Below are 17,760 nucleotides of genomic sequence, written 5' to 3' on the forward strand. Positions count from 1 at the left end.
GGGAACATGTACTATGCTAAATGCTGATAGTAATTATCTGGCTTACAAAGTTGTGTTTTTTATTGTTTTGTGACTAATAAGTATGTGACCTTCATAACTACATAATAAATTAATTAATCATATGAACAAACCAATTTTCATTAAAAAGAAACTGCACTGCTGCACAGGAAAATAATATATCATGGATCATTATACATTTTCAACTGCATGTGCATATTGCATTATGTATATATTCTGAATACTTTCATTTCAGGACCACATTCTTCAGGCAATACAATACATTCCAAGCATTCTAAGTCTGCAGAGGATATTGCTGCAGAAATTCCAAAAGAAACTTGACAAAGCTGAAGCAAACACAATCCTAGTGAAAGACATGATAAAAGGTTTGTTTTTCTTTTTTAAAAGGTAATACGTAGTTAGGTACATGTATATATTATTTGTTTCATTGATATCTGAAAATAAAAATATGGTTTTTTATGTATAAAAAATAGTTCATGTTCAAGAACTTTTCATTCATCCGTCTGTGTTTGTCCATGGCATTTAAATGAAGGTATGATGTAAAACAAAATAATGCTTTATATTTAATTACAGAGCAACATGCCGGCCCGGATACTGAGAAATGGTTGCAAGACTTTGCTCAAGCTTGGAATATAACTCGCAAGCTACTTGAACTCTATGGTTAGTCTCTTTTATGCACATATATCCAAGTGATTTACATGTCAGGTTCTGGGTTAGAAAGATCCTGCTCAGAGCTTCTTTGATAAGTACTATTACCATCGAGGAATAGTAAATGGTTGTTAATCATATGTACAGTACATAAAACAGATTGTACATCTGTTTGTTTATTGCTTTTTTGAGTGCATGAAATTGCGACATTAAATAAATCATATCACTACATAACAACAAGTAAGTGAATAGTATTAAATAAGGTTAATATTTACCTATGTTTCCTATTTGTTGCAGTCTGTACAACAGAATTTGGAAGTATTGTGATTCCAAAGCATCAGTGTGTTGAGCCAGTTTCCATGGAAACACCGTTGTCAGTTTTCCTTCCATCAAGCACTGAGACTGGACTTTGCTCATATGCGATGCTAGATTTGTTATTCAGAAAACAGAATGAATTTTTAGACAGCTATATGAAGGAATCTGGGAGGTAATTGCATTTGATATCTATAAGGGACTGGAAATTGTTGGCACTTGCAACTTATGTTAGTTTTGGCATTCAAATACACATTAAGTCGATGGGCAAGGGCAGGCTCTTTTCACCTCGAAAACAAACAACAATTGCGTGCAGCATTTTAAAAACAAACAGCTGATACATAATCATACATTTGGAACTAAACACTATATGTTACAAGTTTGAAATGCTTTACACTTATATACATGCATGTCTGCTTGTGACTGCTATTGGTAGGTATGACTGCTTGCCCTTTTTAACACCTTTTTAGATAGTAATTTAGATGACTGCTTTGCCCTTTTTAACACCTTTTTAGATAGTAATTTAGATAAGAAAAATGGAAATGTTGAAATACATAAGGGATCGAGACAAACTCTTTTAAACATGATCACTTCCTGTAACCTGGTTGATGTTTAGCGTAAACATCACCAACATAAAAAACAATATACTTGGCATTCAAATGCTAAACCCATTACCCATAGCCGATTGGATTATTTCTTAGTTTTAAATTATATAAATATATGTATAAGTTACACAATTATCCACAGATTTAAAACATATATAAATTATTTTTTCAGAAAACAAAATGGGTCCGGGATATTTTAAAATAAATAATAGTATACTATTAATTAGCGAATACCTTAAGCTTATAAAAACACATAACACACACTGCTGAGGTCAATAAGGAAACAAACTCCATAACATTTTGGAAGATATTAAAAGGAAACATAAGAAACTCAACAATAAGTTTTTTTATCAAATTTAAAGAAATCAAGCGAGAAAGAGAAAAAACATCATAAATGATATATCTAATTTAGAACAAAAACTAAAGAATACAGAGAGTGAAAGTAACCAAATAATAGAAGCGATATCAAAACGTAAAGATGAACTGGACGATATACTCAATAAAAGAATAAATGGAATTATTTTGAGAGCAAACGCTCGACATGTGGAAAATAATGAGAAAAACTCTAAATACTTTGCAAAATTTGAAAAAGATATGCAGAAATGAAAACAATACACACTTAAAAGTTGACTATAAAATAATTAGTAATAATTAGGGATAAAACGATGATTGAGTATTGTCGAAAGCCGATTATTTGTGTCCGAGGTCGGTTATAATAGATTTCATTATTCTATAATCGATTATCGCTAATGTACGGCAAAGGGAAGTAACCGTGTTGTGTATGTACTGATTTTCTTTAAAACGGGAAACGGTACGGACTTATGCGGGGTTATACGGCAATTTATTCTCAATTATTTTATAATTAAGTTATCTCCTAAAAACATTTTACTAAATTATCAATTGTTACCTAGAATGTATAACAAAGCAGCATATAAAACATTATGATTGTAATATGTTTATTCATTTAAAGACATGTATGTACAAACCAATATAGTTTTGGATATATTTGTAATATATTCACTTGTTCCGTTTCGATTATATAATCGATTATTGATCGAAATGGCTCGTCCGATTATTTTCGATGATTGATTATGACTTTGGTCCGATTTTTAATCCCTAGTAATATTAAATGCTCAACGGACATTCTACAAGAAATTATACACAAAAAGATGATATCGATTTAAATAACAACAGTGAGTTTTTCTCAACTCCAATTGCCAAACTAAATGATGAAGATAAAGCTAGTTGCGAAGGTTTTTTTTAACAGAGTACGAATGCAGAAAAGAGTTAAATGAGATGAAAAACCAAAAAAGCCCAGGGTCTGATTGTTTCACTGTCGAGTTTTATAAGATATTTTGGGTTTTACTAATTTCTTTAATTCCAAAACAAAGGCAGAGATTTAGAAGTGATCTCAAACTGGAGACCAAAAAGTTTACTTAATGTAGGTAATAAAATAGCAACAAAATCCATTTCAAATAGAATGAAAAGAATTTAAAATAAAGTTGAAATCCCTTTTCAAACAGGTTTTGTTCATGGAAGATACATTGGCGAAAACATATGACTTAGATGAAAGAATTAACTGTTTTAATATTACAAATAAACCTGGGTTAATATTTTTTGCCGATTTTGAAAAAACCTGTGATACTTTAAACCACGAATTTATATTTAAATGTCTCGAACATTTAAATTTTGGTGAAAGCTTAGTAAACTGGGTCAAACTCTTCTATAATGATATCAATAGTGTTAAAATAAATAATGGTTTTCTCTCTGAAGAATTTCAAATTGGGCGAGACATCAGACAAGGATGCCCACTTTCTTCTTCTATATTTATCATTTGTATTGAACTGCTATCTAATACAATACAGAAAAATAAACTAATATAAGGGATGCAACTTAATAACAGTGAAATAAAACAATCTCTTTTTGCTGACGATGCTACATATATTAATGATTTATCCAAAACATATTTCGAAACTTTGATAAAAACAATAGATAACTATGGAAGAATATCTGGCCTAAAATTAAATTCATCAAAATCTATAATCTTAAAGAGTAGGGAGTTAAAAATCATCATATGTTGCATACTTAGATGGTTATCAGTAAGAAACGACAGTCATGAAGCCAAAACACTTGGAATTTTTTTTTAACAAGAGCAATAACAATACGATTCAAAATAATCTCGTTCCAAAGCTACAAAGTTTCAAGAATTGTCTCAAAATTTGGCAACACAGAAAACTGACGCTTTTGGGAAAAATTACAGTGGTTAAAAAATTAGCGCTTTCAAAACTTATCTATCCCATGACAGTTCTAGTTTCACCAGCTAAATACATCCTTGATGATATTAACATGTCAATTGTTCAGTTCATTTGGAATAATAAACCCGACAAGATAAAAAGGAAAGTACTAATGAACGATTTTAAAGATGGAGTTCCAAATATTTATATGTTTAAGAAATCGATCAAAGCGTCATGGGTTCAGAGACTACTGGATGAAACAAACAGGCATCAATACAAATCCTATTGCACATAAATACAAACTTTTAGCTGAAGTACTCTTATTATGGTCTGAAATAAGCAAATTTGTTGTAAATAAAAGTTCAAGTAAAACAATATTATGGAATAACTCCGACATAAAGGTAAATGAACAAATGGTATCAAATTTGTCCTACATATCTTTGATTACAGATCAAAAGAATTCGACACATTTGACGAGATAAAACTTTTTTATACCATGGGCAATTCTGATTTTCTCAAGTATTACCAGCTTACTGCTAGTATACCGAGTAAGCTAAAACATAAATTGAAAGAGGAATTAGTTGTAAATCATGACATAGTCTCACTTGTTCAAAAGATTGAAAATACTAAGCAAAAACCGAATAAAATTCTGTATACAATACAAAAAATACATGGTAAAAAAGATAAATGGAATCAAATTCTATTTTGAGACAAATTTGTGGAATAAAATATTTACATTGCCATTAATATGCACCATTGGTATAACAATACGAACCTTCCAGTACAAATACATTTTTTGGACTTATACCAACAAACAGATACCTATATCAATGCAAGCTCACAAACTCCAGCTTATGCCAATTCTGTTCAGAATATTTAGAGACAATGGAACATCTTTTTGGGGAATGTTAACTTGTACAAAATGTGTGGACCAATCTTAATAACCTATTCTTGTCAATAAATATCCCAATTTGTCTAAATATTAAAACCATAAGTTTTGTATTTTTCAAAAATCGAATTTAAGTCGTCATTAATTTCTTTTTTTCTTTTTTTTTATCAAGACTGCTTTGTTGTTGTACATTTAAATGCATATTAACATTTAAATACTCTCTTTTGAAAGGAAGCGCAACTCAATCCAGACAGTGGCCCCGATGGAGGTAACGTCGGCCCACCTGATCAGCTACAACAACGAGCAGGATATCCTACCACTCGTTCTAGCCAACTGCCAGTACACTTTTGAGATGGGTAAGGGTACAAAGATAGAGTACGACTTTGCTGGGCTCGAACGTCAGATCATGGACAGGTTCCTCTTCTCAAAGTCCAGAATAGACATTGGATATTACTTACAGGTATATTTTCATGCGGTATGATAAAAGTGTATAATGTGTTTTAGATGCATCTTGTGCTATGAATTAATTTTATATATATTTATTATTTTGTTTATGATTACTAATAAGCTCATTGCTGTTATATAACTGTTAATATGTGTCGTTCTGTTTAGATTGACCAAATGGTATATCGGACAGAATTTACAAATGCTGCAGTATTCGAAAAGTTGGAAGAAAAAATTCCACAGGTAACAGTTGCTTTTATTTGTATTACAACTCAAACATTATAACATTATTGTGTAATGTTATCTGACTGGTGAAGAGCAGAAACAGGTATAGTTATATATATATATATATATATATATATATATATATATATATATATATATATATATATATATATATATATATATATGTCTGCCTTTGTGCTTAAAGGTCCTTATGATGGAATGTAAAACGTATCCACAATTCTAAATACAACGACTAGTGTGAAATGGTTTATGATGTACTAGTATTTTCAGAAATGTTGGTATTATATGATGTATTTAATTTATCTGTTTCACCAATTTCTCAGCAAACCTTGGGATTAGCTGTAAAGACACAGATAAGCGAAGAGATAAAGAGACTACCAGACTTGTGCCGATTTCTTGACAACCTCGACATAGCCATCAGTTTCCTCAAAACTGCAGGGGGACAGCAATCTGACAATCTGAACACCTTTATGGTCGACACACTGCAGATGGAGCATGCAATGACAAGTCAGAAGGTTTGCGTTTGTTTTATGCATTTTTAATTTGAATCGTGAAGACAGCATCAATGTGACGTTTAGACGCTAAAGTGATTAATTAACTTATGGCAAATTTACTTGTGTTCAAAGTGAAAGTTCTTATTAAAATGGATTTTTTTTTTAAGTTTCGTTTGTCAATTTAAACAAAATGACTCGAAGATTAAAACAAGGGATTTGGAACCTCACATAGGAGAAAGGAAAATCGGTATCAGAATGTGCGCAAATATTCCCATTGAAAACTCCATCAAAACAAAGCCGGGCTCGTAAAAACAAAAATCATTCTTACCAGGTTATTGTTTTTATACCCCAATTCAAAATAGTTTTACCTGTGGCGGGCGGGTGGTGCTTAAGAAGCAGTTATCAATTTATCAACAATTTGGTCACAATATGTATGGTCATAATCTGTACATAATCTAAACAACATCAATAACAGCCATATCGATAGTCACTCCAAAGCTATCGCCCTAAAATTATTAATTTCCGAAAATGGGTCTTGTCTGATCAATAACTTAAGAAGCCTTCGTCCAATCATCATCAAATATGATCAGAATGTGTATGGGCAGAATATCGTTTACACACTCATTGACCAGCCATATCACTAGAGTCACTCGAGAGTTATCGCCCTAAAAATATTGAAATAACCTAAAATAGGTCTTGTCCAATCAATAACTTAAGATGCCTTTGTCCAATCATCACCAAATATGATCAGAATGTGTATGGGCATTTTATCTTTGACAGTTTTGCTAACCATTTATATCACTTTTTCATTCGAGCATTATCGCCCTTAAGTATTGAAATTACCTTAAATGGGTCTTGTCTGATTAATTACTTTAGAACACTTTTTCCAATTATCACCAAATTTCGTAAGAACGTGTATAGGCATAATGTAATGGACAAGTTTGATAAACAGCCATTTTGCTCTAGTTACTCTATAGTAAGCACCCATAAATTAAAGACATTACATAAAGTATGTATTGTCCGATCGATAACCTATGTTCAATCATCCCCAATTTCGGTCAGAATGTGTATTGCCATTAGCATCATATCTTGTTATGTTGGGTACATATTGTTTGTGCCGTATCCGTCAGTCCTTCAGTACAATTCCTTTCCGTTCAATAACCCAGAGGCTTTATACTTGGTGTACAGGTGGTCATGACCAGTAGAAGACCCTTATACAATATTGATTTTGAGATCAGTATGTCAAAGGTCTAGTTAGCGATGACCTTGAGGTGAAAAAACGGCTCAATAACTAGAATTTCATTTTGTTTTATCAATGAGATCACAGTGCAACTGGCAGATACTCTCTTTTAACAAAATTTAGTAAATCGAAGCCTAAAATACTTCACCTTTCAAGGCGTTAGTAATGCTTTTTTGCAGAGTATATCGTTTTCTGTCAGGTTTTAAATAAATATTAGCAGTAGAGCTCTCATTTGCAGTTTTGATGAAGATATATCATTGTATCAAAAATGTTCTTCACATTTCACTCTTTGATATCATATTCGATAGCTGACCTTTTAAAATGTGAACAAGTCCCTAAAGTCTGATATGAGCCATGCTAATGTTCGATTTCAGGATAGAAACTGGTGTCATTTTTGTGAAGCGTTGCGAACATTATCCCGATGGGTATCAAACCCACGACCTGTTTTGTGTGAAGCGAACAAAAAACACATATCATGCATGACAATAAGTATTAGAAACTTAACATAAGACTGAAAAATACATGTACCTGTACATGTTCATATAAAAAAAAACATTAGCTCGCGAGAGATGTACTTGTAAATGACTAAAATGTTTGTTGACTTTGTTCAAGTATGAATTTTACATAGAACGGGATGTGGCAATTTTTAACTCGACTATTCGAAGAATATGGAGAGCTATACTTCTCATAGGTTAATATCTCAGCAACTTCTTGAGGTTTTACATTTGAGACTTGATACAATGCTACTCAACCATCCAACCTACTTAATTAACCAAGTTAGATAACTCCTGTTTGCATTTAATGCAAATAATCGCTCTTTATTATTCAACTTAAAAAATATGGTTAAGGCTTTGCGTGCAAGCACACATAGGTCAATATCTCAGCAACTACTTGAGGTATTGCATTGAGACTTGATACAGTGACACTCAACAATCCAACCTACTTAATTAACCAAGTAAGATAACTCTAGTTTGCATTTAATGTAAATAATTGCCCTTTATTATTCAACTAAGTTATTCTGGTTAAGGTTTTGCGTGTAAGCACACATATGTTAATCTCTCAACAACTACTTGAGGTATTGTACTAAGACTTTATACAATGGTACTCAACCATCCAACCTACTTAACTAACCATGTAAGATAACTCTAAATTGCATTTAATATAACTCTAGTTTGCATTATATTCAAATAATGGCCCCTTCTTTAGTCATTGAAATTCTGTTTAAGGTTTTGCTTGTTACCACTTTTAAGTCAATATCTCAGCAAATACATCATGTATTGCATTGAAACTTTACACACATGCTCCCAACCATTTAACCTTCTTCTTTAATTAAGTAAGATAACTTTTTCTCCCACCTCAGATAAGTAGATCCATTAATTTAACCATGCTAGAAATTCTTATCTTTCCCACGGGCGAAGATAAAATGCCCGTATGGAACTTCTTTTAGTCGTCACCACATTGTAATTACCTCCCTTGTTGAAGACTGTCGTCTGTAGCGCATCATGGAAACCTTGTCTTCTGGCAATATTTAGAACGCTTGTTTATTATTTCTCGCTTAAAATGTCACTAGAAAACAGTTTTCGCGCACATTTCAAGAAATAATGCTTCACTCTTCTTAGAACTATTTTAAGGCCGATCAGACCATTAACACACTCTGAATCACTGTGCCAATATCCATGACAACCACGAATTATCGCATATCCGTACGCAGTTATTTTCACTAAGCACAATGTATTGCATTGAAATCTAATCTAACAGTGATCAATTCATGTTTCGCCAAAACTTTTCAATCCTTACACTGAAAAGCGGCGGAATAGTCGAGCGCGCTGTCTCTGTGACAGCTCTTGTTTCAAGAGGCTTTACAAGTAGAATTTAGTTTGGTTGATCAAGAAAGGATATTTTTGGTGCACTTTTATTGAAAAATGTATTTAACTAGTAGAAGAATAACATAACAGTTCCAAATGGTAAATTGTTTCAGTCATTTATGACAACTATTTGTATATTTCCAGGCTCGACAGTCGTGTGATTTCCAGCATGCCAAGTCTCTGTGGTTACTGTTGTCATACTTGAAGTCCAAGTTTATGGTCGAACATTTCACGTCAAAACAGGTACACTTTCACAATGTTTAGTACTTGGGGTTCTATTGTTCAGGATTAATCATGAAATCTGGATCGCGAGCTCTTAACTTCAGACTTAGTGTACAGATGTAAAGAGTGACTTGTGCTCGGACATTGGCATTAAAACTGTATGACGTAAAGAAGAAACTCATATAAATGATATTGGAAACAAATTCAAAGGGGCCCCTTAACCCTGTTTTATGCATAAGTCTCTCGTACTTATACCCCCAGCTTTTTTCAATATTGCTAGAACCCCTTTAGTTCTTAAAAAACTTAAAACAACTTGCATAAATTTGGTCTGTGTTTATGCGGTTGCCAACGGAAGCGTCGAAAGATTAGATATTAGACCAATTGTTACATGGTGTTTTCTGTGACCATCCTGTGTTTTGCAGATGGTGTGTTTAGCTATTTTTGTCATTATATGAGACTGCATACAAACCTAGAGTTAATTATGAAGCTTAATTATTAACTGAAAAATGGTTAACGACTGTAGCTTAGTCCGCTTACGTGCATTTCACGTAAGTAAAATGAGAACGAACATTTTAACCTTCAGGAAGTGTTTGAGACTCTGCTGGAGCCGTACCATGACGAGCTGTCCGACGAGCTGCAGAAATCATTCGGTGGCTACATGAAAACTCTGAGTATTGATAAGCTTTCTGGCATTCTAGAAATATTGCACGAATTTATGCTCCTGCGAATTGCCAGACGAGAAAACACCAGTGATGAGGATTATATTGACAATACGGAGAACAGGTTTGTTACTGATTTCCCTTATATTTAACGGTTGTTCGGTTTGATTGCAACTTATGGAAGACATGTTAAATTGCTCTTCTTTATAATTACGATAATTAAGATTATGTATAGTATGTTCAAGCTCCATGGATTAGTTAAATGTTTTGTCAGGTATTTCCATAAAACATATATTGTGATCTAATCGTTTTCTCTTTTCAATATATAATTGCTAATTTTTAGCATCATATCTGTTTTTCAGGCTTGGTGAAGAGCTTCTAGCCTTTGTAGAATTAATGGAAACTCCATGCCTAGACACGGCAGTTTTGGCGGAATTCCCAAAGGAAATACACTTCAAACATTGTGTGTGTACATGGATTATGGGATATACGACGCTTCGAAAGAAAATGGGACGAAGGCGACACTGAAAAAGAGTTGTATATGGAACATTATAGGTCAAAGACAAACTTGTCTGTGCCTTATATGACTCTTATAAATGAAACCCTCTGTTAGAGGTACAAACGTTCACGGTTTTTGGATACTAGATATCGAGATAGTTGTTCTTAATGTACATGTCATAATACTGTTTAACAGAATGAATAATTTTAAGACTGTTAAAAAAATGATATATATTTAACCTTCAATCCGTTTTGTGTTGTTTTGCATTTTAAAACTCCTTTAGTCTGTTAGTGTATGGTGGTTGTTTCATATGTGTTATGGTATCAATTGTTGTTTATTTGTCATTGAATATTGTTACTGATTTGAAGGATTCAATTACTTCTTGTGTTATTGAGATGTATTTTCGTTTCTGTCCTCAGCAAAAGCCAGAATTCAAAGCTTTCAATGTGATGTTTGCTTTGGAGAATTTATTTGAGGTATATTTTATAGCATTTTTTGTGTAAATCTATAGATGTATAGTATGCATGCAAGTTGAACATGTATGTCTACAATTCTGTTTATTTTTTCAGTTACAAAACCCATAATGATATTGTACTGTATATACATGTACATTCCTTAATTTATTTATTAATAGTATGGTGTTCATTACTACTGGAATATTTTTGTTCCAAATAGTCCCATTTATTCATCATGTATGTGAATAATACAGCTTAACATGTTATACCTCTCATTGGACCAAAGCATAGTTTTTCCAAGAATCCCTATTTCTTATTTAAGTTTCCACACTGATCATATCAAAAACACAGTTTAATGGCTTGTGCTTTGTTATGTACATGCATTCCCAAACGGTGTTTTAAGTATGCATGTGCACGTGCACAATATATGCACATGTGCCTGCTAATGACCAATGTCCTATTTTCAAGGATCATGGTAAGCTTATGACGATGAGCTTCATCTTAATGGCCATATGTCTATATGTGTGTGCTACTGTGAAATTGTTTTGGTGTATTTATGTTCTGCTTATTTTGTATGATTTTCCTGATCTAAGTAGTATGCGATTATTTGTGACAATGTTCTTATTGTTGTCATTGTGTTTGTATGACTACACAAAACATTATTTTATAGATGAAAGTTGTATTAAGTGTATTGTTTTTTATGATTTATGATGTATTTAAACAGTACTAGTGTTGATGTTTTTAAGTTTGAATATGCATATTTTATTCATTTATGTACATAATATTAATCTTGGTTATATATGTATCCGTGATGTTTTATGCAATATTGTTACCTTAGTCTTGTTAAATAGTGTTTTGTTTCCTATGTAGAAGAACAGCATGCAAACATGCTTTTCCTAATATAAATAGTGGGAATGGTAGTAAGATTGTTTGCAAAAATGAGACTGTAACTTGGACGATAAGGCGCACTTTGTGTTATTTATTCTTACTTTTTAAATTGGACAATGTCGACTGTAAACCCTCTGTAAGTCTAGATAACTGTATATATAATGTGTATGTACATTTATTTGTTACAGTTCACTTATACACTCTTGTCAATAATGTCTGTTGTATTCAATGTGTTTAGTATTATATGTTACTCTATATGTGTGGACATTTATTGCATAATTTTTGAAGGTTTATTTAATGTATTATTGCATATTGAATGATTAAATTACATATTTACGTACCAAGGGAGTACCCAGTGTTTTGCATTGGACGGAGGCCCTTTGATAACATATACTTGTACTAGTTTAAAATGATATGAGATCTTTTATGACTTCCTTATGTTTCATTCATTATTATGTTGATTATAAAAAGTCCTGTTTGGACTTGGATTTGTTTGACAGATTAAGAAATCACATGAACTTAATCTAGTGATATATCTCAGTATGTGTATACAACGTGATAATTAACGTCACGAATGCTATCGGAAGGAATTATTTTGCTTTGAATGAAGTCGTAAAATAAAGAAACTGTTCTTTTTCTTCACTATTTTAAATGAAACAAAGGGCAGTCTATGTCGCTTATTGACGCAATTTATCACGTGGTACACACACTGAATCTGCATACACATTTATTTTTAATCTTTGATAATTATATAGAATGATGCCTTAACCATGAGTAGGTTCGTTTACCATTCTGTAAGTGTAAACAAATACCACTCATGTACGTAAAAGTCATCACATATATTCTGTTTGTGATCTTGGTACTATATAAGATAAGATTGATTTAGTTATATTATGTTTTCTTAACTGAGACTTGTATTTTGTATGTTGCTTATATGCATGTATGTTTTTTGAATGCTTATATGTATGTATGTGTGAGTGTTTTGGGTTTTTTTGGTTTGAGACTTAAAAAGTTCGTGAATGCGGAATGCTTGTTTCATTTGTGAATAAACTATTAACCAGACACATTTATTTTGTTTTCTGTTTTGACGTGTACAGTACACATATAAAATTAGATGACGAAACGTTGTCGGACGGTGGGTTTTTATTGAAACACTCACAATTAATGCACCTTATCTTGTCATTTGCCTGTATACTGCGAACTAGTTCAGTGGTATCCAGGTATGGTGTGGGGTGAGCTTTCATCGGGTAAATGCCATTCCCCCGTCAATATTTAAAGAACGACAGTGAAATCTAACAAACCAGGAGAAGTGGTGTATGTCACATGAACGGCTAAAGCGATATTAAGCATGGCCACTCAAAATGAAGCGAAAATAACGGTCTTAAGAGTTGACCTAGATGTCTTTCCGAGTCACCATTCCAGCGTATATATCTTTCTGTAGTGATTATTTTATACACTACAAGTAAAGCAATCATTCTGAGAAAGAGTCGTTTAAATATGCAGTCAAAGGTATTTGGTGTAGTTTTTTTTCTACTTTTTCATCCAGTGACCTAGTAATTTACCCAATGCATCAAATTCACCGAGATAAACATGCACTCATTTCTTTAGAGCTAGCCTCTCGGTCGTTATGTTGTGTTTGACATACATTTATGTTTTAATTTTGGCTACTGCGCTCGTTTCTGTAGTTTTTCACATACATTTTGACAATGGACAATTAACACTTATATGGTATGGAATTATTTCATTCATCCTTTGCCTGTTATGATTGCATTACTTTCATCCACAAGTCTTATGTTAGCAATGTACCGGGGCCCCTGCTCTTCCCGATGTACTTAAACGATATATCCATTAAGATGAACTTAGCTGGTGATTTCCTTCCCTACTAATCTGGCCAGGAACATGACTGATATTTGGCATTCGATCCTGATAGTGTAAGGTGATCCATATATAGGCAACACGCAAACTATTTCAACCTGAATACTTCATACCAGGAACTCACCGAAAGCGCAAAATACTTTGAAGTTCATGGAACAAATGTAAGCATCATTAGAACAGGAAATTCAATCTCGTATTTATTAGAAGGTACTATCAAGCCAACTTCACGCCAAAGCTGATGCATACAATACCTTTGTTCGTCTTATCTATATGTACCCCTATTCAAATTATAATAAAGTTTTAAGTTCTCTATACACATTCGCTATGCGCTCACTTTATTTTCTGTAGGTCGCCAAAATTAAATCAAACATAATTATATATATATATGGATGATAGTTAAAACACAATTTTCATTGAAAATTTCCTTGCCATTGTTGTAGACATTCGTCAATAAGACATTGTTTAAAAATACAAACAGAATGGTTTCTGTCAGTATGTGGAATCCCTTTCATCGTTACTCTATTTATCACAAGGTGAGCAAATTAAACGCAAGGGGTTTTCTTGTTAAAACGAAGCGCGTCTACTCAAAACTTCAAGGTCAAAACTTCAACTAACTAGTTATCCCATCTATTGTACTGAAATTTTGCAGTGAACCAAACAAACTAAGCCAATACTCAGCGTAAGAATCGTAGCTTTGATTTACCTCCTTCTATTTCGGTTTCTGAAGCGTGTAGGTGTCCTGATCGTTTAACCATTGCTTTATATCTTTTATATGGAATACCCTTAATTTCAATCGTGTAGTATACGGCAGCTCGAATCATTTCCACAACATCTAGATATGACCACATTACTCCCGTGTTACGTGGACTCCTTTGTCTTCCAAGTACAGTGCAGGATAGAGAACAAGATTCTTACACATACTTATAAATCACTCAATGACCAAGCACCAACCTTTGCAGTGAACATGATAGAAATATACGCGCCATCCCAAAAAGGGTGCCAAAAAACGAACAGTAAGATATGGTGACAGGAGCTTTCAGTCAGCAGCTGCAATGTTATGGAACGCGCGACCCTCTGGTATAAAGGACTGTAAACCATTGTCAACTCACTATTTCACTTATGTATATGGGAACTGATTATCTATCATATCGATATAAAAAGACAATATATACTTTTAAAACTATATCAGTTTTTTTAAATTACATTAACTTAGTTAATAATACATTCACAATTAAGACGATAGGCGTAAAAAAGTTTGTTTTCACTTACCCGACCGACCTTATTTATTCCTCTCGACCTTAAAAACTGTTTATTTATGAGTGAACATAATTTGACCATTTAATATTTGACTTTCTACACAGCCATATCCCGGATATAGGGCGGTTTGGTACAGAATCTCGGTTCTTTAAGAAAAAGATAAAAAAGTTCTGCCTACCTACCTTTTCTTTAACGATGTTTCAGAGAAAGCTCTGCTTTCCCGATTGACGTAGCACTGAGCTAGAGCGCTTGCAGCAGTTAAGTAAAAAAAGTATTACCTTGTTTTAGCGTTCGTGTGAATATAGCAGCTTACTGGTATCACTCGAACTACTGTATATTTATATTGGCATTATTGGTAAGCATTTAAGTCGTGTTTTATGTATCATGTACATGTAGGACAAAACTGATTTATCTATAACAAATGGGTTTTTTTTTTGGTCCTTCGTCATTGCAAAATTGGCAACTAGTATCTTATGCTGAATCACATTTATACATATAGAATGACATCACACACCACGAACACAACAACATCGAAAATATAGTATATTTTCATTTTTTGATAATAAAATTTTGAATGAGAAACAAAAAATCCTTTTAAAGGTCATTTCATTAGGACCATAGGAACAATGAAACGCGTACATTGATGATGGATATAATACCAGGCGAATAGAGGGATATATATAATATATATATATAGTTAACATCTCTATCATTTTTCAGTGCAAATGAAGTGACGTTTATTTTCGCATTAATGCCCCCCGACGAATCACCGGCGTATTAATTTTAGCGGCCTACTTATTATGCAAATGTTAGTTATTCGCATGGGCGGAACACATTTCATATCAAAACAATAACAAACGCTACGATAAAATTCATTTGTACAAAGACTATTAAAACATCTGTTATATATAGCAACACACTTTTACCGGCTTTTCTCGATTATTTACTTGACTCGGCGGTGGTGCGGCCAGGGCCAATTTTAGCTTTCTAGCCAAGCTTAGAATTTTCCCCTTTAAATCAAAATGGACTGAGAGTGCAGTATTAACTACGTCAGCACAATTTATTTTTCCGTTCAAACAGTATATTTTTTTGTAAATTTTGAAAGGAGGGTAAAAGCAATTACAGTTAATGAAATTATGCTTGTATGCAATATCCAGGGTAGACTAATAGGGCAGCGTTTTATATTGAGCGTTGACATTGAAAACAATAATACTCTACTAAACCAGCATTTGTTCACCCATTGGTTAAAAGAGGGCTGATCTCGTAAGATTTCGTTGCAATTCTTGTTTTGATACAAAGCCAAAATCAGCATCCGTTAACGGACAGAAAAAGGCCCGGATAGTGACCGCATCTCACCAGGAGAGAAGTTCAATCCCCTTCTCATGGCATCTCAACAACAGACTCGAGCTAAATTTTATAAGCTTTCGTCAAAATCAAACTAAAATAAGTTAGTATAAACTAAAAAGTGAAAGGACAGGTTACAAAAGATCATTTGGAATAATGATTGAATCATAGTATATCGATGGAATAAATTAATATATAAAAGAAAACAACGGCCTTTGATGTATATCCTCATACTGTACTATACATGTACTATATATAATAAATTAAATAGTATTTTTAAACACAACGCATGCATGGATAAGTTTATTATCTATTTTATGATCATTGTCGTATTTTTCTTGAAGCACGGAATCCTTCGGAGATAATCAAACATGTTTCACATGCAATATAATAATAATAATAACACAAAATAATAAAAAAAATAATAATAACATTAATAATAAAAAAATAAAAAAATAATAATAATAATAATAATAATAATGATAATAATACTGTAACAATATTGTAACAATAAAATAAATTAAATAATAATAATAATGATAATAATAATAATAATAATAATAATAATAATAATAATAATAATAATGATAATAATAATAATAAAAATGCTTACAATAATAATAATAATAATAATAATAATAATAATAATAATAATAATAATAGGCATTCAGGGCGGGTACCGGAGAGGCCGCATTAAGGCTGGGTCGCCAGAGAGACAGCATTCAACCTTGGCACAGGAGAAAGAAAGGCAGTGTTCAGGCTTGGTTCCGGAGAGAGGCGAGATTCAGGATAGGTACCGGAGGGAGGCGGTATTCAGACTTGGTACCGGAGAGAGGCAGCATTCAGACTTGGTACCGTAGAGAGGCAATATTCAGGCTTGGTATCGGAGAAAGGCGGTGTTCAGACTGGGTAGGGTCAGAGGGTCAGGATTAAAGCTAGATACCGGTGAAAAGTGATATTAAGAGTTGGTAACAGAGAGAGGCGGAAATTGAACATGGTACCGGAAAAAGGCGGTATTTAGTCTTGGTACTGGAAATGTAGTATTCGGACTGGGTTTCAGAGAGAGGCTAGTTACCGCAAAATGGTATTTAAACTTGCTAAAAGTGAAAGGGGGCATTCAGGTTGGGTTAAAGAATGGCGGCATTCAGTCTGGGTACTGGAGAATGGCGGAATTCAGGCTTAGAACCGGAAAGAGGCGGCATTCGGGCTGGATACCGGAGAGAGGTGGCATTCAGACTTGATATCGGAGGAAGGCGGGTTTTCGGAATGTGTACTGGCAAGAGGAAATATTCAGATATTTAGGCTGGGTACCGGAGAAAGGCGATATTAAGGCTGGGTGCATGAGCCAGGCGATATTCAGGCTTGGTACACGGGATGGGCGGCATTCAGGCTGGTAACAGGAGAGCGGTGGCATTCAGGCTTTGCAACGGAGTGGCGGCATTCAGGCTGGGTAATGCTGAAAGGCGATTTTCAGGCTGGGTAATGCTGACGGCAATTAGGCTGGGCTCCTAAAAGAGGCGGTAGTCAGGCTATATACCGGAAAAGGCGATTTTTAGGCTTGGTAAC

At 33.4% G+C, this 17,760-nt stretch overlaps 1 protein-coding gene across 1 annotated transcript in view; it reads left to right on the forward strand.

The window, feature by feature from the left end:
- Window positions 1-12,780, forward strand: part of LOC128237323 (E3 ubiquitin-protein ligase rnf213-alpha-like) — a 116,899-nt gene extending 104,119 nt beyond the window's left edge. Inside the window, exons 89-97 of the mRNA XM_052952732.1 lie at window positions 254-383; window positions 592-678; window positions 964-1,153; window positions 4,938-5,166; window positions 5,319-5,393; window positions 5,720-5,911; window positions 9,140-9,238; window positions 9,801-10,000; window positions 10,239-12,780. Of these exons, the coding sequence (XP_052808692.1) occupies window positions 254-383; window positions 592-678; window positions 964-1,153; window positions 4,938-5,166; window positions 5,319-5,393; window positions 5,720-5,911; window positions 9,140-9,238; window positions 9,801-10,000; window positions 10,239-10,404 (1,368 nt within the window). The 3' untranslated portion in view covers window positions 10,405-12,780. The remainder of the gene's footprint in view (window positions 1-253; window positions 384-591; window positions 679-963; window positions 1,154-4,937; window positions 5,167-5,318; window positions 5,394-5,719; window positions 5,912-9,139; window positions 9,239-9,800; window positions 10,001-10,238) is intronic.
- The last annotated feature ends 4,980 nt before the right edge of the window (window positions 12,781-17,760 follow it).

Source organism: Mya arenaria, chromosome 6, assembly GCF_026914265.1.
Source record: "Mya arenaria isolate MELC-2E11 chromosome 6, ASM2691426v1".
Lineage (NCBI taxonomy): Eukaryota > Metazoa > Mollusca > Bivalvia > Myida > Myidae > Mya > Mya arenaria.